Genomic DNA, 23,364 nt, shown 5'->3' with positions numbered 1-23,364 from the left:
TTAGCTCACCCTGCACATGTAAGTATTTCCAGCTTTCCTGATACCTGTGTAGGCCTTACATAGACATTTCCATAAGCAAAATTTTAGATTTTATTGTCAGGGGTTCATTCATTTCTGCTGCTCATCTCCCCCTGGAAATCAATACTCATGTTACCGGGACAATTTCCTCAGTAACAGAATTGCTGTTAGTAAGGTTACTGTTCTAGCTGAGGAATGAACACTGCTTAATTTTGAGGGGAAAACCACAATATTAAAGAAAAAAAAAAAAGAGGAAGCAGCTGCTTCAGGCTTATATCATAAGAATTTAAGTAAAAAATGGCAAAAGCAATACTACTAACAGAAATATCAAATCACTCATTACCAGTGCTTATAAGGCTTATCAATCTACCACAAACCATATGCACCTCACCTCCAATGTGTCTGAACCAGATCTATAGTGAATTTTCTCCTTATTTCTATAGTCCCAAATAAGTCTAGTTGAAGGGAACCACTAAGCCTAGTTTTAGGAGAAAAAGTGGTAAGTTGTGCACCTCTGGGTGAAAGAATAGGAGTTACTGATGAAAACATTCCACCTGAGGTTGTAAACAGACTGGGGTGTGATTATGACTGGCAGGATGAAAAGCAGAAGTAGGGTAAGACACATAACAGGCACCTTTCCCTGCAGGTAGGCATCACTACCAGTTCGTGTACCAGCTGATGTGGCAACATCTTGGATCCTGATACAAGTGAATTAAATACCAGAGTCTGAAGCTCACACCTCATGCTGACAGACATCTCCTTTCTGCTTACAGGTTTCTTATCTCAATCTTTTTGTACTACACTCAAGGATGTACTAAGAAGGTATAAATCCCAAAGGGCTTCAGAAAGTGACCCTATGGCACACACAACAGAGTTATCTCAATTTTGACTTTTCATACGTGGACAGAGAGATTGCTATCAGGGGGCTGTGGAGAAGGTGGCCAAAGATTCATGCCAAGAATCTACAGTGTTTTCTTCCTTCCAGGTTACTCCTCACGTTTAAAATTTTCAGTGGCCAACTGAAGTCCTTCCATGGTGCAATCAAAGTGAGAAGTTTCTGAAAGAAAAAATAGCAGATTCTGCTGAAATACCACAACAGCACAGACTGCAGAAAGACTTCAATGGCTGCAAATCTGACTGAGAAGAGTTCACCTGTCTGATAGTTTTAAAAGTCTTTCTCATACTCAGTTGTTGGTTATTTCTTTAAAAAGTTAAAAGAATGGAGAGGAAGCAGGTGACGGAAAGCAAAAGGAAAATAAATGCAAGAATGGAAATGAAAACTTGGATGTCAAAACTAGAGACAGTAAGGATGTAGCAATCTCAAGGCTGAAAAATAAAGAGAAGAGTAACAGTGGATTTTTTTTCCTCTACATGTCACAAACATTATATAATTAATCACTTTTCAACTGATACCACTATAGCATAGCTACATCCTATAATTGTTTTGTTGTGTTGCAAGTCTTTCCCCTTACATTTACTTGGGACCTCACAGGCCTCCAAGTTATGCAGTTCATGGGAGCCACCGGCAGAGCCTGACGGTTACTCTTGTCTGAGAGCTCCAGAAACACCATTCTGGGCAGCTCTTACCCACCCTGGTAGTTGTACTGTCTGCTTAAGTAAACTGTAGGCCGGGTTTTCATGGTGAGCACTGTGAAAGGCAGGTGAGGTTTTCTGGTCACAATTCTGTACACTTTTTCATGTCCTTTTTTTTTCATTTTTTTAATTAGTGGTTAAATGTCAAAGGATAGAGAAACTATTTTTTTATTATCATTGTATCAAAGTAGCAACTGGAAGAGATTTGGCCATGGGATGGTTGGTGACAGCCAACATGTCTTCACTAAGGGCAAATCACGCCTGACCAATTTGGTGGGGGCAGAGCAGTTGATGTTGTCTGCCTGGACTTGTACAAAGCATTCAACACTGTCCCACATGACATCCTTGCCAAAAGACTGTCCTTCCTGTCCCAGCTGTATGTTCCTGCTCCTTTGCATGTGTCCTGCTGATCACATGGCTCAAGGAAAAGTTGTTTCAGCTCACTGGTCCAGACTCAAAACTTTCTGGATGCCTCTATGCACTGGATGATTGAGCTGAACTGCCTCAGCCTGGCTGCTGAAGCATCGCGTCCAGCTAAGGGAAGTGATGGGAATAGCACAGCCAGGGAAAGGAGGAGCAGTAATACATGTCATGAAGAGATTCATTTCATCAAAACCACAGCCTGATCGGGCTGTTGTGGAGGAAGTCTTCCTGCAGGGAGTTACTGACTGCTACACTTCACAAAGAAACACACCAACAGTTATTCTGCAGTAGTCCTGCAGATAAATGATTAAACTGACACTGGGTTTTGTCTTATTATTCTGCATTTGTACAGCACCTGGCACTCATGAGTCCTTCTCTAAGGAGAACTGGCAGTCACCGAAATAATGCTGTTTTCACTGAGCTCAGCATTTTTTAACCCCGGATTTCTTGCTTAATCTCCAGAACAAATGCTGATGTGCTGCCAATGAAACTACAAGGAGCTCTCACAACAACTTGAGGTCAACCTTGTGTTTTCACAGAGGAACACCAACACTGTTCATTCTGCCATTTAAATAAAACCACCCTTACAGAACATGAATACAGAAGCATGATCATCTGACTAACAGATTAAGTTACACTTGGCCAGTACTGCTTAGTTTATTTTCCAATCTAAAGGGACTGAAGTGATCATACCAGGTCTGCATTTATTTTCCATGACTTTAAAAGCTTTTGGAAGGAATGCCTCAGCTTTTTTTACTTTTCCTCCCCCCCCAGACATTTGATGAAATCAAATCCATTACAACATTTATAGTTGTTCACTGGAGCAGTTTTACAGCCACTCTGGGACATCATTCTTGGCAAGTCTGCTTTATCAGCAACCAGAAGAGAATGATTTTGTGGTGAGGAAATACAACCTTATCCCTCGAAAGCAGGGGCACTATTGGCCAGAAAAGCACACCTTCCTTTTACAGCAATTACACATGCAGACTTCAGAGGACTGCTAGAATACCCACCTGGGGTCTGGCCAAGGGTTTGCATCACCTGGTATCTTGTGCCTGACAGTAAGCATGAGTCAACTGAAAACCCTAAAAAATGTGTTTTGCTTTTTGAGTATTTCTTTTTAATTTTTCTAATTAAAAAATCCTAATATTTATCATAGAATCACAGACTGGTTTGGGTTGGGAGGGACCTTAAGGATCACCTAGTTCAAACCCCTCTGCCATGGGCAGGGACACCTTCCACTAGACCAAGTTGCTCAAAGCCCCATTCAGCGTGGCCTTGAGCACTCCTAGGGATGGGGCAGCCACAGCTTCTCTGGGGAACGTTTGTATAAGCTTAAAACCAGTCTTTCATCTGAAGGCATGATCACACGATACGTGGTCCCTGGTATCAGGGCTGACTGCACATCTGCAGCAGCAGCACCCTGTCTGCTCCCTGGTCCCAGAGCTTCAGCGCCGAGTTGGACCTTGCAGAGTCTTATCTAAATTTGCCAGCCCAGAAGAAGACAATCCATTTGTTTCCTCTGGTGTTAACAAGTGAAACTGTAGCCTTCATGCCAGCCAGGAAGTGCCGGAGCTGAAAACTGGCACAGGGCTGGGAGGAGGGGTACCTCCCACTCCACTGTCTGTGGCAGTGAGCCATCACAACAGCTTGGCCTGAGGCAAAACCACAGCTCCAGAGCAGCCTAAAACTATCCAGGCTCTGGTGTCTCATCCTCTTTCTCCAACAGCCTTCAGGACTTTCCCTGACTCATTTCAGATGGTGAACTAAAAAAAACAAAAAAACCAAAGCAATCCCAAACACCCCCCCCCCCCAAAACCCCTGACTAACTTCTCTCCTCATCCCAACACAGAGCCCTAGCCAGTTTAGCGCTCCCAAGTCAAAGGCTTTGCTGAGCACCAAAGCTGCTGCAAGGAGGTTGGGACCAGGGCAATCAACCCTTACACAGGCTTCATCTGCCAGCAGGGACTTCCAGGTTAGCCACCCCATCTCAGCACAGATCTTCATTGCCAAGGCCTTCTGCACAGAGCATGCAGTGCCTTCTTTTAAAAAGAAAAAAAAATAAAAATGACTGGGAGTCCTTTTTCATGGCAATTGCTTTAATTCTAGGTTCCCTAGGACTAACATAAGCCAGTCCAGTAGAGTATTAGACTGCAACGTCATGTTACAAACTGGGGTTTAACGATGCTTCATTACAGAGCAGCAGTCAGCGGCTGGCTCACAAATGCACAGGACACACTAAGACAGCACACAAAGGAAAGAAATTTCCAGGTTAATCACAGTTTTCCTCAGGGAATTGTACAGAGCTCTCTGAGCTTGTTTCTTTAGCATACAAACATTTTAATAAACCTGGATAATTCTGGGTAGTAACTTTGGTTACAAATCCACACTGCGACAGCCAGTGAGTATCACAAGCAAAATCCTTGCCTGTGGAGCATTCACATCTGCATTATTACAAATGAGTAACTTTCAATAATTTGTGGCTGAAACAGGACAAAGCATTTGGTGAAAATATTTTTTTATTTGCTTACCAAATACTTTAGTGCTTGATTATGTAAAATACTGCTACCAGATGTTCTTGATGTTGTTAATGATCTGTGCTGACAGCACCTTGTGAGGTTAGTGCTGTTGGTACTGTGTGGTTCAGAGACTCCCCTCACCTTCCTACATCAGTAGTTGGTACAGGCTAATCAGCAAGTGACCTCCAATGTCATTTTTTGTCATCAATGAGATAAAAACACATATAATCAAATCAACCTCCAGTCAAGAGGTTTCAATTCCATCCCAAACTATTCAACTACTTTACTTCTGTCATGAGCCTCCACCCTGAAAATTAAGAAGCCTTCTAAAACGTCAACTTCTGCTTTTGTAACTGTCCCAGCACAGAACATATCTGTGACTCCTCCTCCAGCCACTGACTCATGCTCAGGTCAGGCACAGGACACCGGGTGACAGACCCCTGGCCAGACCTCACGTGGATGAGCTTCCAGCAGTCCTGTGGCGTCTGCATGGGAATAATTTAAGCCTCAGGATTTCTTTTTTTTCTGGCTCAATTTGACCACAGTGCAAGTTATTCTATTTCCACATACCTCAGTCTGCTTGTTTTAAAACTGGAGATTAATCCATTTGCCACTTGGAACAAACCACCAATGGAAAGTTAAGCTAGCATTTTCCTGCTGGATCCAAAAGACCTTCCTTCCTATCACAGTCTACCTAGAATATCTCCCATAAGCAAACTGGAGAAATTTTGCCAAGTTTCCAAAAATTCACAAGCCAAGCATGAACACAATTGCAATACTTTCCAATACTCAGTAGTGCACTTTGTCATACCAAATGAAAACATCCATGAAAAATTAAGACTTCAATATATGGAGTCCTATTGTGACCTCCTGCTGCTGATTCCCAGCTGAAATGCAGAACTGTCATAACTTGGTGAAATACTGTTTTATTGCTCATACAGTGCTCTTCACAGGTAGACCCTTTATGGAGTCAGCACTGCTCACTACACTGAAGAGTTGAGAAAAATAGGACTGAGATGACATAACTCACAGCAGATTGCCACAGTAACCAAACTGGGAATACAGCCCAGATCTTAGGCATCCTAGACTGCTGCTTTCACTTCACCAGGCAGGTTTTAGATTCGGGAGAAAAAATGCCTTTCATAACAATGCTGCCTTCTCTTTTCCCCATTCAGGCTTAAAACAAACCTCAAGAACCAAAACAACCCTCAACCCTAACTTGAAGAAAAAAATCAACTAAGCTGGATGAGACTAAAGACATCTTAAAATTATAACAAACAATGTTCTTTAGTCAAATATAATACACGAATGAAACACATTCACCAGAGGGATTGATTACCTTTTCCATCATGCAGAATTTAATATAGTCAGTCATGGCTGATGAGACATGGCATCCAGAGAGCCAGTGCCAGTGCAGGCCACAGTGTTCTCCTCTATCATCCCTTGAAACAGCTCCACTACTTCAAGTGCTTCAGAAGAGTCTTGATTCTCTTGGTGATTTTTATGTGTATCTTCAAGACCAATAAAATCATCTGAAAAATAAACCACTTATAAACTGCAGCCAAAGACACCTGAAATTATCTTACGTAGTCTGGCATTTATAACATGTCAGGATAGAGTATTTCTAGAACAAACTTTCATTTAATCAGAATGTTCTTGATTTTCCCTTCTAAATGGCCTACAAAATAAACTAAATCCTTCAGGTTTGTCTCTGATGCAGGGGGAGACTGAGAGCAAATGTGTGTGTGTTTTCCTACTCTTATGTTTCTTCTCAGCTCCTGAAGAGCATCCTTTTCTCTTTTGTAAGAAAAAAACCCAACTCCTCTCCTATTTTAGACAGAAAATCCTATCAGCTTCTATGGAACTACTACTGTGTATTTCTAATCTCATATTATGGAATTTGTGAAATTATACTACACTAATATGGAAGTCATGGAAAATGACAACCAGCAACCTTATCCCATAACGTCCACACTGCAGGAATTAATGCAAGCAGAAGTCCAAAGCTTCCCATGTATCCTGATACCTCATGCTGCTTAAGTGCATGACCTCCGAACTGGGGAGCAGCTCTGTGGAAAGGAAACTGGGGGTCCTGGTGGACATCAAGCTCAGTATGAGTGAACAGTGTGCTGCTGTGGAATAGCCAATAGGATGCTGGGTTACATCAAGGGCATCTGCAGCAATGACGTTGTTATCCCACTTCACTCTTCTTCTCAGACCACACCTGGAATAATGTGTTCAGCCTTGGTCCCCACTATATAAATAAAGATGCGGACAGGTGGGTCCAGATTGGAGCCACAAAGATGATCAACAGACTGGGAAGCCACATGTGGAAAGGCTGAGAGAACTGGGTTTGTTCAGCCTTGAGAAAAGAAGGCTCAGGGGAGACCTGATCACCATGTTCCAGTATTTAAAGGGTGGCTACAAAGAAGACAGAGATTCTCATTTTACAAGGAGTCACATGGAATAGACAAGGGATAATGGATACAAAGTTAGTGCAGGGAGATTCCAATTGAACACAAGAGAAAAAATTTCCACAATCAGGACAATCAATCATTGGAATAATCTCCCACGGGAACCACTGGATTCCCCAGTGTTGGACACTTTTAAGATTCAACTGGGCAGTGTGCTGGGCCATTTTGTCTAGACAGTTCTTTTGCCCAGAAAGGTTGGACCAGAGGATCCTTGAGGTCCCTGCCAACATGGGATTCTATGATTATCAAGCTGACAATTTTTAGTGATCATTTAATTTAATTAAGTCAAAGATGCTCAACCTTTTAGAGAAATAAAATCTTTCTTTAAGACTTCTTCATGCAAAACATCCTTCTGATCTGGAACAGGTAAACTTGAGCTAAGTATTGGATTAATTCCATATGGGAAACTTGAAAAGCCAAGGAATTTCAGCTCTTGCAACACAGTGACCACAGCTCTGCTATACTATGTGCACAATTAATGGAGGCACAAATTCATTTGTCACGTCCTAAAGCTTTTGCACAAAGCAGAGTGTTATGACTCATTTGTGCTGAAAACCTTCAATATGCTTCAGCATTAACTATTCTCTCTTCTGAACAAGAAGTATTTTATACAGTTCTTGTACCACAGAATACACTTACCAGCCAAAGCGTTTCTATTCTGCAATCCGCTTGTTTTCTGTTTTTCCTAAAATAGATAATAATAATCCAGAGAAAAGAAGAAAGTATGTGACAAGAGAATTTGTTATTTTGGGGAAGAACAGGGTTCGTGCTCTATTTTATAATTACTATTTCATTGTATTTACAGGATTTTCCTCATTTCCACTACCAGACATTACCGTGCTCCCTAAATAAAAACAAACCTTCACAAAGCAACAGTCACAGTGGGAAGAAAAGTAATTTGTAAGTTTCCACTTTCTACCTAGAAGAGTACATAAAACATCCACCTTCTCATTGCTGGTATTAAAAACCCACAAAGCAAATTTACTAGCAAAGAACATCATCTTGCTTATGAACCGAAGAATTCCTCTTTACACCTGGAATATTGGAAAGCTTTCAAAAATCTCCCAAAATTCGTACCTCCACAGAGGTCTTCCACAGTAAATAGATCATCTTTGAAACTTTCCAGTCAAGAGGAACTATATAATCATCTGGCAACAAGGATTCTGCAGGAGAAAATATTTTGTGCAGTTGAGTGTTCAGATCTCTTCATAGCCAAGATATATCACTGAATTACAAGTTTTGCACACATTATATATATAGACTTAAAAAAACCCCACCACCGGTATTTAAATGGGCCAGCAGCAAACTCAAAATTTAGGTTTTGTAGAATCTAAGGCCAGTGCACAGGAGGGGTAGGAGGGGAAAGGAGATTTGGGTTTGGTTTCTTTTTTCAGGCAAAGACTTTCCTACCATACTTCCGTTTCCCTGATATACTCCCTCAAAACTGGGTGCAAACAAGAAAAATCAACAGCTTTCAGCCTACAAATTAAACAAATGCAACTTAAGTAACAACCTTTACATTTTAAAATGTTGAATTATAGGAATTTGTACAATATCACAACATTCTAAAATGTTCTAATGCTGTTTAAAAAGCTGAAAAGAGATTCTTTGTAGGAAAACAGTCTAAAATATATTTTATATGAGAATGATACAAGCAAGTTAGTAACTAAATCTTTCATTTCTAAATAACTAAAAATGTTTACCAAAAATTTTCCTTCCAAAATAATAATAATAATAAAAAAAAATTACTGCAATTGCCAGTGTTGTAAAATACTGTAGTTCAAATGTGTACATGGATAAATAATAGATAACAGGCCACAGAAAAGAACTTTTGAACCTGTAGGAAAATTATAGTCAAATCAGAATGCGGACAAACTTCTGCAGACAGCAGGCATATTTTTGATGAAAAAAGCCCCAGCGAACACCTGGCAGGGCTTCAGAGAGATGTTGGGGTGGGTTTGTACTTGAACATTATTTCCAAAGGAAACTCACCTAAACACCAAAGAATGTCACCTGTTACTGACCTGGAGGAGAACATTTGGTTCACTAACCTACCAAGTGTTGCCTGTTCAACTCCCCCTTCAGAAGATCCATGTTTTCAAGTCATGGCCAACTCACAGTATCACACACAGTATCACAGTATGCTGGATGGCCTCAACTCCCTCCCCCTGCCAGAGCAGGAACACCTAGATAACGTTACACAGGAATGTGTCCAGGCGGGCTTTGAATGTCTCCAGGGAAGGAGACTCCACAACTCCCTCTAAGATGATGAAATTTAAGATCACGGCTATGAAGACTCACCAAGTTTGGAGGAGAAAAATGTTTTGTATGTAACAGCAGAGGACATGAGTGGAACTCCTGTGCTCTGTTGAAGTAGAGCTCTACAGGTCAAGCTTTTTGGTGTGTGGTGCCAGGTTTAGATAAAGCAGCTTTGCAAGTCCTTTGGGCACCAAGCTGAATAATGCTGCCAGTGGTTTACATCACTATTCTGCAGGTAGCATTGCCACCAATTTTTACAGTAAAAACAAGGAATCCTGAGGTCAGTTTGGGCAGATAAACAGGCAGAAGTCACCTGCCACCTAAAAAATGCTTATATGAAACTACATGCTTAACTTTAACTGAAACAAATAGGTGTAAAGGTCTACATGCTGAAAAAAACACCCCAAAACAGTCTGGTTTTTAATCCTATTTGTTGGCCAAATCAAAGTTACTGTTTCTCCACTGACTAAATTTGGAAGCTTGCAGAACTTCATGCACAGGAAATCCATGTCTTAGTGTGATTTCCAAATAAATGGCTGTTCTTGTTGCTGGCTACAGCTCTGTAGGCTTACATTAGCCTGTCGTAAAAGTTGGAAATCACTGTTGCCACACACAACTCCTTTGACGACTGATTGCCATTTTTCTTAAGTGCTAACAATGATTAAAATGAAAGTGTAAAAGTATGACAATTGGAGCTCTGGAAGGCAAGTATATAACACTGTGGCACTTAATAATGCAAAAATGATCAGAGGGGTGGAGCACCTCTCCTATGAGAAAAGGGTGAGAGAGTTTGGGCTGTTCATCCCAGAGAAGAGAAGACTCCAGGGAGACTTATTGCAGCCTTTCAGGTCTTAAAAGGGGTCTTTAAGAAAGATGGCGAGAGACTTTTAACAGAGCTTGTTGTGATAGGACAAGGGATCAAGATTTTAAACTAAAACTTCACTAAATAAAGAAAATGGAATATTGTCATATTAACCAGGTGTAATATAAACCATGCAACCTCTGTATTAGAGCACAGATTTTGTACCACGTTTTCATTTAGTTCTGTGATCAAGGCAGTAAAGTCTTACCCAGTAGGGTGTATTAAAACAACAAGAGCTTCATTCTTTAAAGTAGTAAGGTTTTGTAACTAAAAAGACTGCAAATACAAAGCCAAACCAAACAGCACCTTGACAGAGAATTAATTTTACATTTAAAAAACCCCAAATAATCACCAAGGCAGCAATAACTCCTTTCCATAGGATTAATATTTGATTAATTGGTACCTAAAATAAAGTATTTAATCATGGGGGGGTTTGTTTGTTTTCTGGTTTTCCAGGAGTGTTTTGGTTTTCGTTTGTGGGTTTTAGGGGGTTGTGGTTTTTTTGGGTTGAGTTTTTTTGTTTTGTTTTGGTTTTTCACATAGGAGTAGTAAGAATAGTATTACCCAGTGGAAGACCTGGAGAACCAAAGAGCTGCACAAGCTGAAAAGCAAATCCTAATGATAAGGGAAGTCCCAGAAAACTGTATGCCGTATTCACATGTTGATTATCTTTGAGTTGTGAGGCCTCTGCTGGCTCAGTGTCATCTGCTTCCTGCACGCTTTCACTGCAGCTTGCCAGCATACTGGAATCTTCGGAACATTCAGAAACAACTTTCACAGACGACAAAATATCTGGTCGGCTATTTGTAACCTCTGAAGAAACTTGTTCACTTTCGCCCTCTTTTTTATCAACTACCTCCTGTTGCTTAAGAGCTCTAGCTTGTTCCTTCTTCATCCCGGAAACCACACAAACTCTGCAGGAATATTTTGGCATAGGAGAAGACTGTCCCAAATGAATGCAAGAAATACCATGTAACAGAATATCTGAGTCGGAAGTAGGCATGGAATAGGTTGCCTTGGTGCCACTGAAAGCTGCAGAATATTCCTGCAATGCATGGTCCTGTTCACATTCTTCTCTGTGGTCCTTGCATATAAAGCTCTTTTTCCCCACTTCCAGAACACTTTTCTGGGGAACATTATCTTTTATTGGGACTTCCTTCCCTCCATCTGTACTACCATCAATCTGTCTTGGTAGATTGAACTTTGGTGCCAAGTTGACAATTCTTCTGTGTCTTTTTCTCTTTGATGTCATTTGTACAGCATCATTTCTTGGAATATCTACTTCACTTGAACACTGCATGAAGGTGGCCCTGGCTCCCACCAGGGAATGAAAGTGCACTTCACCAGCTGCAAGTGCTGACAGACCATTACTTACTACATTATCAGCCTTCCCAGTTACTGTTACCCGACGGTTTTCCTTCACCAATCCTTCATTTGACCAACGGCATTTTAGCTGTTTTGAACTGTTCATATGAGTCTGTTTAGGTTTTCTCATTTTTGGGAGCCTTTGTTCACCTACAGATTTATTCTCAGACCAAAAAGAGAGAGAAACTTGTGTATCAAAGCCCAGCTGCAATTCCTCAGTAGGTAACTGGAAATTAATTGGAAAAAAAGCCTGGGCATTAGAGCTGTTCTCTTCTGCTTTTACTGCACATGTGTCCTCTGTGTTATTACCAGGCACATTATCATGTATATTTGAATTGTAACACTGAAAGATTTCTTTCCCTTCACCACTTAACAGCTTAGCTTCCATGTCAGGTTCAGGTGTACTTTGATATGATCTGAGTTTGTTTTCTTTGCTTAACAGTAGGATGTTACAGTCTTCAGAGACACCTTCTGTTTCCGGGATAGAATTTTTCTCATTGCTTATTTTTAGGAAACTGCTCCTGCAAAGATTTTCTATGCTTGTTTCCTCATCATCTACTGCATTTTTTGATAGGTTATCAGTAGAAAAAGGTTTTAGATCTATTAGAAGTGAACTGTCGCTTTCCACAGGCAATTCATTTTTCAGTGTGCTGCTGGTCATTGTTGAGACCCCAGACACAGAGATGGGAAACCCTTCTCTTGAAACCCCTGCAGCTTCTTTCAGGCTTTCATCATCACCATTAGACTGTTCTTCAGAAACTGTTACTGAATCCTCTGGACCTTCACTGAATATACACAATGATTTGCTGTCTTCTTCTTCCAGATAATCCTCTTCACTTCCTGATGTGTCCTGGTCATCTGGAACTGGATGATGAGCTGCTCCACCTAACATTTTCTTTGTGATTTCTGTAGGATTACCTTTAATTTTTTTGTTTCTTTTTCGCTTTCCCCTCTGCTTTGCTTTTGTAGACAGGTGCCCATGGTTTTTCTTTAAAATGGTCTCCCTATGTGAAAATAACAATAATAAAAAAATTTTAAAAAGCAAAATAAATGTCAGTAATAACACATTGTGTCCAATTTGAAGAATAGGTACTTTATGTTAATATGACGATCAAACACAGAACATCTGCTTTTTAAAATAAATCAAATCTCAAATAAAACTTTCTATTTATTACACAAATGTACACCCTACAATTCAGAACACTCCTGAACATTTTGAAACAATTTAAAAACATAGCTGCCATCTCATTAACTTAGCTTTACAAAAGTATCACAAATCACTGCAAGACCAAACAACATGTTTCTGGATGTCTTTTGTGGTGTTTGAGTAAGGGATACCAAAGAGCAACTGCTATTCTCAAATTCCATTAAATGCCATGCTGAGCAGAAGGGTACTAAATGAGGATGTAGTAAGCAAATTTCATCCATTAAGATTCAGTTGACTATACTTATCTAATTTGGACTCAAATACAAAACATACTAACCAAAAATTTGAATAATGGAAGGGTACAGTGACTACAGTAACAGGTATTTACTGCTCAGAATATTATGTGTCACTGCATACGTATTTGGAAAAAATATTTCATATTTTACTGGCAATAATACTGTACTGAAGATTTAACACAGTTTTAGGCAGTTATTTACAATTAGTTTTGCATGTCTCTTCAGAACATCGGATTTTTCTCTGCATTCCTCATCAAATTGAACAGATAGTAGCCCTAATGGTGACCTCCCTGAAATCTTGGCGTTAGCCCACCAGCCAGCTAACCCTGAAATGAGCACATGTAAGAAAAACCTAGTGCAAAAAATCTAACTTCTCCCTATAAAACTCTCCAGAAAGAAATGGGATTTTCAAAGCTAAGCTTGACTGCAAATCTTCATATCAAAAATCTCCTTCTTTTCCGTAATTCTCTGCTTTTCTGTAACCCTTTGTTCAGGATGGTCCTTCACACAATACACTAAAGCAAACAAAGCAGCAGCTACAAGAATTATAATATTGAAAGTGGGTTAGAAGAGAAAATTCTCTGGTTTTAAGAAGCATAAAACCCCTTATCAGCAAAGTAGAAAATGTCACATTTTTAGTTGTTTTTAATGGAGTGGGGAATAAAACATCAGACTTGTGCACCAATTCCATGAATACTTTAGTAATGTACCTAGGGGCCCTTGTGCTGTTGTGCAACAACCCCACAGAAATGACAACCAAATTTTACTCAGGTCAGCACTAGAAAGGAATGGGCTTGCTCTTCCAGTCTTGGTATCATTATTGTAGCTACACTCTTCCTTATCACTCACTTCTCACAGGCGTGAATTTGCGCTGCTACTGACGGATGTGAACTTGTCTAATACTCAAGCAAGTTTCTGGTGCCTAACTCCTGACACATCTGACAACACCTTCAGTACAATGCTGACAGAACCTCTTAGGCTAGGAAGCCACACCAAAAGGTATTGTAGAACTCAGGACATTCATTTCCTCTCCTTCCCATTAATTCTGAACCAGTAAGGAAAACCACACTGGATAGGATTCACTTCAGAATGCAAGAACAGCAGACATACATCCACCAAATAATGGGAGAAGAACCACCCAGATAATCCAGAGAAATTAACCGTTATTATTGCATTGAAATTGTTGCATGTCAAAATATAATGAATGCATATGTTGGTCCAGGTTGATTATGTAGTGAGATTCAACAGTTCATAATAAATATAACAGCCATGTCATTTCTTTGGTTTGGAGACATGGACGTTTTACAGCAATTCAGCAAAATTTGTTTTCTAAAGGTCTGGAACTCTTAAAGACGGGACTAAAGCAAAAAAGGAAAGTGATGAGCAGAATAAGAAAATTTGTTATTCTTCACTTTTCTAGGCAACATCTACTTTCCAACTGCTTCTAGGAAAATACTACCCCAAAGAAACACTGTAATGAACCATGATGGCATAGCTAAAAATTTCCTTCTTGGGGTATGTCCAGTTTTATATTAAGGTTCGTGCATTTAATAAAGCAATTTTTCCACTAGTTTTCTTTATTTTGCTCATAGTTCCTCCTCTTTTAGGCCATCTACATGCTTTTTGAGGATTTTTCCTTATTGTAAAACCATAGGCACACAAACACTGAGAAAATTCAAGAACCAGCATGGAGATAGACTTTTCTTTACAGGGTCATTTGCTAGTGAGTTGTTTTTAAACGCATACAACACAGGCAAATGGGTCAAGAAGAAAAGTACCAGTTTCAGTAAAAAGGTAAATTTTGCTATATATTTTAAAAAATGAAAATTAAAAAAGAAGTTAGTAATAAACAGGTCTGAAAAACATATAATATTATTTTTATTAATGTAGGAATTCCCTTTCTGTACAACACTTTTGTTTTTCTCAGCCTACTATTCAGACAATATTAAAAGCTTTTTGCCATAACTCTGTTACATTTGAGTTCAAAGTTGTAACCTACTGCTCAAAATAGCACTGTCCAGCTTGATTAAGAGTCAGTGCTCAGATGACACTCTTTACTGGAGAAACAAATGCACTTTCACAATTACTGAGGGGGAACATGCAAAGTAAATAATCTAAAGGTAGTAGTCACATTTTGCTGGAAAATGGCAAAACCAGAAAAGAGTTATTTATTTGTAGTTGTACAAACTTTAGCTCTGGCATACATCAAGGCTAATGTATGCTTCTATCAAAAAATGCCTGCAGTCATTGCCATAATGAAATACAGAAAAGAATCGTGGAATCATTTAGGTTGGAAAGAAGTTAGAGATAACTGAGTCCAACTGCTAATGTAGCACTGCCAAGTCCACCACAAAACCATGTCCCTAAACCCCACATCTACGTGTCTTTTAAGTACCTCCAGGGATGGTGACTCAACCACTATTCCAGTGCTTGACAACCCTTTCGGTGAAGAAATTTTCCTAATATCCAATTCCTAATATCCAAGCAATACAGAGGAACTAACACATATAAAAAGCAATTCTGTATGACATTTAGCAACAAGGTACATGCTCTTTCAGAAATACATGTCATCATTAATCTCTGAAATCTCTGGAGTGGGTTTTCAACATCAAAATTATAGTAGAGCTGCCTACATAAAACAGTTTTTACTGGGATAGACTTCACTTTTTCCACCTTGTAAGTCCAAGTGCATTGCTGAATGCTTTGTGACCTAACTTCAGCAACGAGCAAAAAATGAAGTTACAATTTTGGAGTAACAAAAAAAGTCATGGTGCCAGCCTTTTTGTTACATATCTTGGTTTTAATACTGAAATGAGTGATAAAGACCAGTTCCTCAAAACCAAATAAAATATTGCTACTAGGTGATCAAGAAAATTGAAAAAAGAACAAAAAAAGAAAAACAAAAAACTTCAAACCCAAACCATTGTATGCAAAATAACTTGTCAGCACTACTTGGTTTCCTGAAAAGTGAAATTCCATTAGACAGCTGAGCATCCAGCTTAGCAGTTTATTGCTCCTGAAGGAACAGTCCTTGTCACCTTTCCCGATTTTATTCCAGATATTGCTCTTGCACTTCCATTATCTGTCTTTTGCTGGCTCTACCACCTTCTTGTGGTGGATTTATCTGCCTGAGCCAGCATCAAAAGAAAGCAAGTACATGTTATTGTTGTTGAGCTGATTTAATTTACCAGAGCAATAAGTAGAATGTCTAGCTAAGACAAAGGAAGTGGTGGGTAGGACTGAGGTGACTGCTTTCAAAAGCAACATATTAGGGTTGCCTCACAGCCCATTTTAAGGAAACTCACTGTAAGTGACCTGTAAGAATATTACAGTGTTCTAAATGAATGCTCCCTATTCCAAGTATCCTACTAATTAGATTTGATCTGAAGTAACCCAGTACTTATTATTCTTTTGCCTCCCAACAGCATTGCCAGTAGTGGTGAGATTTAAGTACTGCCTTATGAAATAGGCTAATTCTCACAACATTCGAAGAGCTACTCCAATCTTTATCATTTCTACAGGACTGATGTCTCCACAGCTCCTCGCAATGTATAATGAGCCACCAGACTGCTGCTCTGTTACAGGCCAGACACAAGAGACACTGATCTAGAGAGGAGACAGAGAATAGCATACAGTTGGTTTGATCAGAGCATGCCTTTAGATGCTGTTCATTTAATGAACAATGTGGCAAAGTGCAGCCACTTTACTTTTCAAAATAAAAAAATCAAAACCAAAAAAACCCATGCCCAAGTAAAACACTCAACAAACCAACAAAACCCCCCACCAAAATCACCAAAATCCCCAAGTTGCTGAGGTGTTTGTAACAGCAATTCAGTTTCAAGTGACAGTCCGTTCATTCCACAAGAAGTTTCAGGTGGTTCATGGAAGTCATAAATGTCTTTTGACTGAAAGATCCAATCTCCTATTTCAGCTCCTTAGTCATACAATATGCCGGTTGACACTAAGGAAATAAATCCTGAATATACTGACTGATACACGTGTACATACTCACTGAATATGCTTGTGGCCAGTACCAAACGTCTACTTCCTGAACAAGTGAAACAACTCCAAATCTGCTTTCAACCTCTTGTAGGTGCCACAAATCTCTCTTGCCTGACACAGTCCAAAATTCTAACCAGAAAAAACAAGTATAATAAAAATAAAAAAACAGCACTAAAGGTACTGATGGATGCCGACAGACAGAAAAAACACCATTTTCTGTTTTACTGCATTTCTTTGCACCATTAAGTATTGCTCAGTATTAAAAAGCAGGTTAAGGAGGAAAAGAAGAAAAAAGGACAAAGTGAAATGCTACAATTGATCTGAATCCAACTTGAGGGGATGTACTTACAATACAGAGAAGAAACTGCAGGTTTATCATCAGCTTTCTCACCTGTGAAGGCTCACAGAATCAATCCTCATTTAAGTTCTCTCTGTCAGTGTTTAGTCTTGAAGAGAACGTGATGGACACACATGCCAGTGTCACGCACTGGAAGTACAGCATAACTCATCTTGTCAAGTTTGATATCAGTTCTATTACTTAGATGATACCAGCTCAAGCATGAAGACAACCTGATTGAAATTAATCCAGGCTAGACATGAAATATGCAACTTTGAGAAGCAGTCTGGAGAAATAGGAACTATAGTCTAACTTGCACTAATTAATAAAGGTTGTTATGACCTGCTCTGCAGCAATGCTCCATAATTTTCTATTGATATAAAGACATTTATAGATGAGATTTTAAGGAACACTTTCAAAAAATCCCAGGATAGAAGAATTCCATCTTCCCAGACAATTATCAGTCTCAGTTTTTCACTAACTACAGCACTACTGCATATGTGGATATGAGGCAAAGGATATGAATTAAAGTGGTCTAAATCAACAAAAATCGGAGAAAAGACGTATAATTAAGTATCCACCAAAGCACAGACCATAATTCTGGGAAAAGTACAACTTCCAAAAAAACAAGATGATGCTGCAAACTTAATGAGGCTAAGAAAAAAAAAGGAACATGGGAAAATGGATGGTATGACAGAAAAATTGTACTTTCAGCAGAACAAGAAAAACATTCAAAAGGATAGCGGGGGGGGGGGGGGGGGGGGGAAGGGAGGGGAAGAGAAATACACAGATTCAGTTTTTAAATCAGCATAAGGTGCAGCTCTCCACACAAGTTTATAGTTAAGGAAGAAAAGAAAACAGGGAGATGGATTGATGGATTCAGAGTTATGAAGACAATTGTAATTGAGCACAAAGCACCCACATCAGACAGATGTGAAAGATGCAATTCAAGAATAAGAGGAAAACAGGGAAAGTTAAAGAGGAAAACAGTAAATAAAACAGTATCAGTAGCTATTTAAGTAACCAGCATCTAACTTAGATGATAACAATTTTGAAATTTAAATACTTGTAACCACAGACAATGTTGCTTTTCAGAACATCTGCTCCAGGTATTGCACTCATTCTCAAATGCTATATGAAACAGAGATGCACAGCATTCAATTATAACATGCATTCTCCGGAGGGTATTACACCTTTTCAACACATCTCAGTCACACTTTGTCATACGGGTATCCAGCTTTTACTTACTATTACTGTGTATTACTCCTTGGCATTGACTCGTTTCCCTTTTAAACATCTTTCACCACAAGGACTAAAGAGTCGCAAGTGACACAATGAATTATCCCCTAAAGATTATTACTTTTTACAAAACAGCCCTGCATTATTCCTTGAGTGTTGGAGATGAACAGCTGCAGAAAACTGTCTTTCAATTCTGATATATAGCATCAACAGAATTCTGTCTTTGGACAGAAAATAAAGGACTACTTTAGATAAGCACTAACAAATGCCAGAATTTTCAAAGTCTGGGAAGACAATACAACTTAACAAGAGACAAGTGGTAACAGACACTGTCTGAGGGAGAAAAAGGGGCATCAGCTAAAGGCATTGGCAGGAGCTTGTAAGCAACTGTTCCAATATAGCTATGAAACAAAATAAACAAAACAAACAAAACAAACAAAACAAACAGTACAGCCAGTTTTGCTGTAACAGTTAATGCCAGAAACTTAGTGCCCACTTGAGAGTAAGAAGAGAATCACGTACTGCTGTATTAATTCCAGCCTGCATCTGACACCCTGAAACCAGGCAGCAATTCTGTTAGTGATTTTGAAGTCTTCTCTGATAACTCTTCTGATATTCTGGACACTGCTCTCACTATATTCATTAGAATAGAATAATTTATGTCAGAGAGAGCCTCTAGATACCACATGGTCCAGCCCCTGATCAAAGCAATACCAACTGAGATCTCATTCCTCAGCACCTTACCCAGGCAAGTTCTGAATACTCCAACGATGGAGAATACACAACCCAATATCTGATTGGAATTTCCTGTGTTGCAACCTCTACCCATTGCTTCTTATCTAAGAGGAGCCTGGCTCCATCTTCATCCTCTCCCATTAGGTAGGTGAAGACAGCATTAAAGCTGTCTTAGTTTCTCTTCTTTAGGCTGAACAATCTGTTTCTCCCAGTTTCTCCTTGTGTATCAGGTGCTCCAAAGCCCTGACCACCCTCTGCTCAACTCACTCCAATATGTCACATCTTCCACATACCAGTGAGCTCAAAGCTTGACACTTTCAAAGGCAACACAAACTAATGAGGCAATACACAAATTTATTTAATCTATTTACAAGCTCAGTTCCCTACAGAGCAGCAGAAAAGTTAAATCATAGTTAAGTATCTTTGCTCACAATAAAACCTCTCCTCAAGACTTAGGGCCAAAAAGGGCAGCATTATGAACTTAATCTAAGTATTCATTATTAGAAACAAGAACTCAGTCTAGACTGTTGGAACAAAACAGAATGAAACACCACTTTGGATCTTCTATACATAGAAGAATGTATAGAAGAATACACATACACAGAGAATTCCATTTATACTCCTATATATAATGCAATTTTGCTGCACAGCCGTAAGTACAGTCTTCTAACTGCAGTTTTCATAAAGTGAAAATAGTTTTGAAATGCTACCAGGTATACCTCGCTGAATATTTAGTGATATACTGAACAGCTGCAAAGAGCTGCAGATGAAGCTCAAACACGTATACCTGTCTTGCTTCAGGTAAGAGATGTGATATCTACTTATGCTCTCAAGACCCCTGTGAAGCAGTATATTCACCTTATAAGCAATACAGGAGAATTGCTGGGAAAAACACTAAATGGGGAGAAAGTAATATAGTTAATCCACTCTTAAGTCAGGTTCATGAGCTTTCAGAAACTCTTCATGGTTAAGAGAAAGATGTGGGATAAGCTGTTCAGTAATTTTTTATAGATTACTACAATCTATAGTATAGATTACTAAAAGCCACAGCTGATGAAGAAATAAAAAAAAATAGAAGTATAATGAATAAAGTAACAGCCAAACTGCATTATAGGCCCATGACTAAGACTTGTTTGTAAATGATACAATAAACCCCTTCCGAATAAACAAATGTTTATTCAGTCAGCTAAAGCAGCACTTCTTGTCTGTTAGTCATTTAAGAGATTAAACAACATCCACTAAAGAATTTGTGCTTTTTTAAATCCATAGTTAAACAACATGCAGGCATACAAAACATTTTTCTATTATGTTTCCATAAAATCTGAGAATACCTGAGAGTTAGTATCAGGAAAATACTTTAGAAGGACAAGCAGGATGACCCACACTATTATAAAGCAGTTGCCCGCCCTAATATCAGTTTCATGGACCACAAAGGAAAAACTGAATTTGATTAACAACCCAAAAAATAAAAATATTTAACACCACTAAAAAGACTGCAAGTACAACAAAAAAATACTCTATGGATACAATATTCTGACTTGGTACAAGATGGCATTGCTACAACAGAATATATGTATCAGCATGGTGTACATGAAATGGTCAAGGACTGCCTGCCAGCCTGAGAAATGAAGCAGCAGCATTATCAGCTCAAAGGAAACTGCAAAGACCCATTCCAGGTGCAATACTTCAATGTTTTTATTATTCTTTAGCTAGAATGACATTGACAGGCTATCTCAAGCTAAAAACACCACTTGCTGTTTCTCTGTTACTACAGAAATAAGTTAGACAAATTTGCAATGATCTGGCCTTGACAAACCGTATTTCTCACTACTTTACCTTTGAAATATTTAAATGACCAGCTGTGCTTTCACATATTTTTCTGTGAACTCTAAAAAAGATGATTAACAACTAAATTCAAGCAATGAGCCTATTAAAAAAATAAATCCCAAATTAATTGACATACAAGTAGGAAATTATCACACCTAGGAGATTATTACTAAAGAGCTTTAATCTCTGCTCTTGCTTTTATTTCAAAAGGATGAGAGCACAGAACACTGAAAAGAGAAAGGATCACTGCAGAAACACGGAAGTGAAATATTTCCACATCTCATCTATTTATGTGAAACATCTGATCACTTTTAAATTGAGTGCACTTAATTTCAAATTCATGAACTGCATTTCAACACTATGTCTTCTTATTGCTCTCTACTGGGAACTGTAATACATATCCCTGTTCTTTTGCAGGGAAAACTCTCAATTCTCAACATGGACCTTGGCAGCTCATCTTCACCATGTACCAACAAAGGGAAAACATTTCTTCCCAAAACCTCAGCTGCTAGGAGGAAGCAGCAGTTAAAACTACAGGTAACACACATCAACATAAAAACATAAAAATATTAATTATTTTTCTAATCCACTAAAAATGAATCCAATTGTCCAGCTCAAAGAAGAAAATACTGACACAGCCTAAAGTCCATCAGGGAAGACAGACACAAACCACTCAAACACAAATGTTATGGACCTCATCTCAGCCTAGTTTTCAGTTCTATTAGCAGAGAAACACTCCACTCTGCAGAAGGTTTCAAGAGATAGATTACAAAAGATAAAATATTGGTTTTCCTCTTAAAAGACAAAAAGCTTAAGAAAAATTATGCAGTATGGTAAACTAGATTAAATGAACCTAAAGAGGACATATGCACAAGAACAGAATTCCTCATAGGACCTCATTTAACGTCGCACATTAAAAAGTTTATGCAAAAAAGTGTCACATTATGTTGTCATAATTTAATCCCAGCCAGCAACTAAGCCCCATACAGCTGCTCACTCACTCATCCCTGGGTCCAATGTGGGACAGAATCAGAAAATTAAAAGTGAGAAAACTCAGGGGTTGAGATAAAGACAGTTTAATAGGTAAAGCAAAAGCCATGCACAAGCAAAGCAAAGCAATGAATTAATTCACCACTTCTCATCGGCAGGCAGATGTCTCCATCTCCAGACAGCAGGGCTCCATCGCTTGTAGCGGTTACTTCGGAAGACAAATGCCATCACGCCAAACATGCCTCGTTTCCCCTTCTTCCTTCTTCTTCCCCCTGGTTTATATGCTGAGCATGACACCACATAGTATGGGCTATCACTTGGGTCGGCTGTCCTGGCTGTGTCCCCTCCCAACTCCTTGTGCACCCCCAGCCCACTCACTGGTGGGGTAGTGTGAAGAGCAGAAAAGGCCTTGGCTGGGTGTAAGCACTGCTCAGGAAAAATGAAAACATCCCTGAATTATCAGCACTGTTTCCAGCACAAATCCAAAACATAGCCCATACCAGCTACTGTGAAGAAAATTAACTCTATCACAGCCAAACCCAGCACTATAGTTCTTCTGCGGTTTGGTGTTGGAGTGGTAGGGTTTTTTAGGTTGTTTTTTTTTTTTAAACTTTGCTTGTTTCCTTTTTTTTTTTCTCCTTGTTTTTCCTTTCCAAAAGAAAAATAAGAAAACTAAGTCATTCATCAAAGACAAGGCTGATGGAAACTTCTGATAATACAGGAAGTAAACTAATCAAACAGAAGCAGCAGTTTAGACAAAGCAGTGAAACTAGAACTGTTTTTTCCCTCTAGCAATATGCAAGCTTATATAGCTGATGCTAACTGGACAGCTATATGACCCAAATTATGCATGTCCTGCAAATTTATTCTCATTTAAATTTCCTGCTTCAAAAAACAAGATCTTTAAACTACAGCTGAATATCTTAACTATACTGTTTAAATTTACTTACCAAACATCTTACTGATTTGAAGCACGCAGCAAGATACGAACGCAACTTCTAACTATAACATTTAGGTTCTATGTATTAGTTGCATTAAAAAAAAATAAAATAATTCTGATACCATTTCATGAAGTGTAACAAACTAGCTAGCAATTTACTAAAAATCTGAAACAACAGGATACCTTCATTCTAGGTTCATCATCATCATCATCAAAGGTTATTAAAAAACTATGACAGACAGTCAAAATTTTTAACCTCCACCGTCTCACTGAACAGCAGGCTCCTACATTTCTGGTACATCCTTTTTGACAAAATAAGTAATTTTCCTTGTTTGTGA

General features: G+C 38.9%; 1 protein-coding gene across 1 annotated transcript; it reads right to left on the bottom strand.

The window, feature by feature from the left end:
- Positions 1 to 262: 262 nt before the first annotated feature.
- On the bottom strand, positions 263 to 23,022 carry LOC134161841 (uncharacterized). The gene is made up of 6 exons (XM_062615063.1): positions 22,229 to 23,022; positions 10,713 to 12,517; positions 8,105 to 8,190; positions 7,667 to 7,712; positions 5,893 to 6,085; positions 263 to 1,075 (listed from the first exon to the last, which is right to left on the bottom strand). Exons 1-5 carry the CDS (start codon positions 22,324 to 22,326, stop codon positions 5,925 to 5,927), a joined length of 2,196 nt encoding a protein of 731 aa, XP_062471047.1. The 5' UTR covers positions 22,327 to 23,022; the 3' UTR covers positions 263 to 1,075; positions 5,893 to 5,924.
- Between the last annotated feature and the right edge of the window lie 342 nt (positions 23,023 to 23,364).

This window comes from Pezoporus occidentalis, unplaced genomic scaffold (genome assembly GCF_034315485.1).
Source record: "Pezoporus occidentalis ecotype Australia unplaced genomic scaffold, CSIRO_AGI_Poc_V1 ctg18, whole genome shotgun sequence".
Lineage (NCBI taxonomy): Eukaryota > Metazoa > Chordata > Aves > Psittaciformes > Psittacidae > Pezoporus > Pezoporus occidentalis.
This window is presented reverse-complemented; position numbering and strand designations above follow the sequence as displayed.

What these genes read in the sequence shown, in the direction of transcription:
- LOC134161841 (XM_062615063.1), bottom strand. Translation starts at nt 22,326, where the DNA reads ATGTTTGGCGTGATGGCATTTGTCTTCCGAAGTAACCGCTACAAGCGA. An exon ending in TTCTCCAGGTCTTCCACTGG is followed by an intron (nt 8,191 to 10,712) that starts GTAATACTATTC and finishes TTTCTCCTGCAG; the next exon opens with AATCCTTGTTGCCAGATGAT. An exon ending in TGTGGAAGACCTCTGTGGAG is followed by an intron (nt 7,713 to 8,104) that starts GTACGAATTTTG and finishes TATCTATTTTAG; the next exon opens with GAAAAACAGAAAACAAGCGG.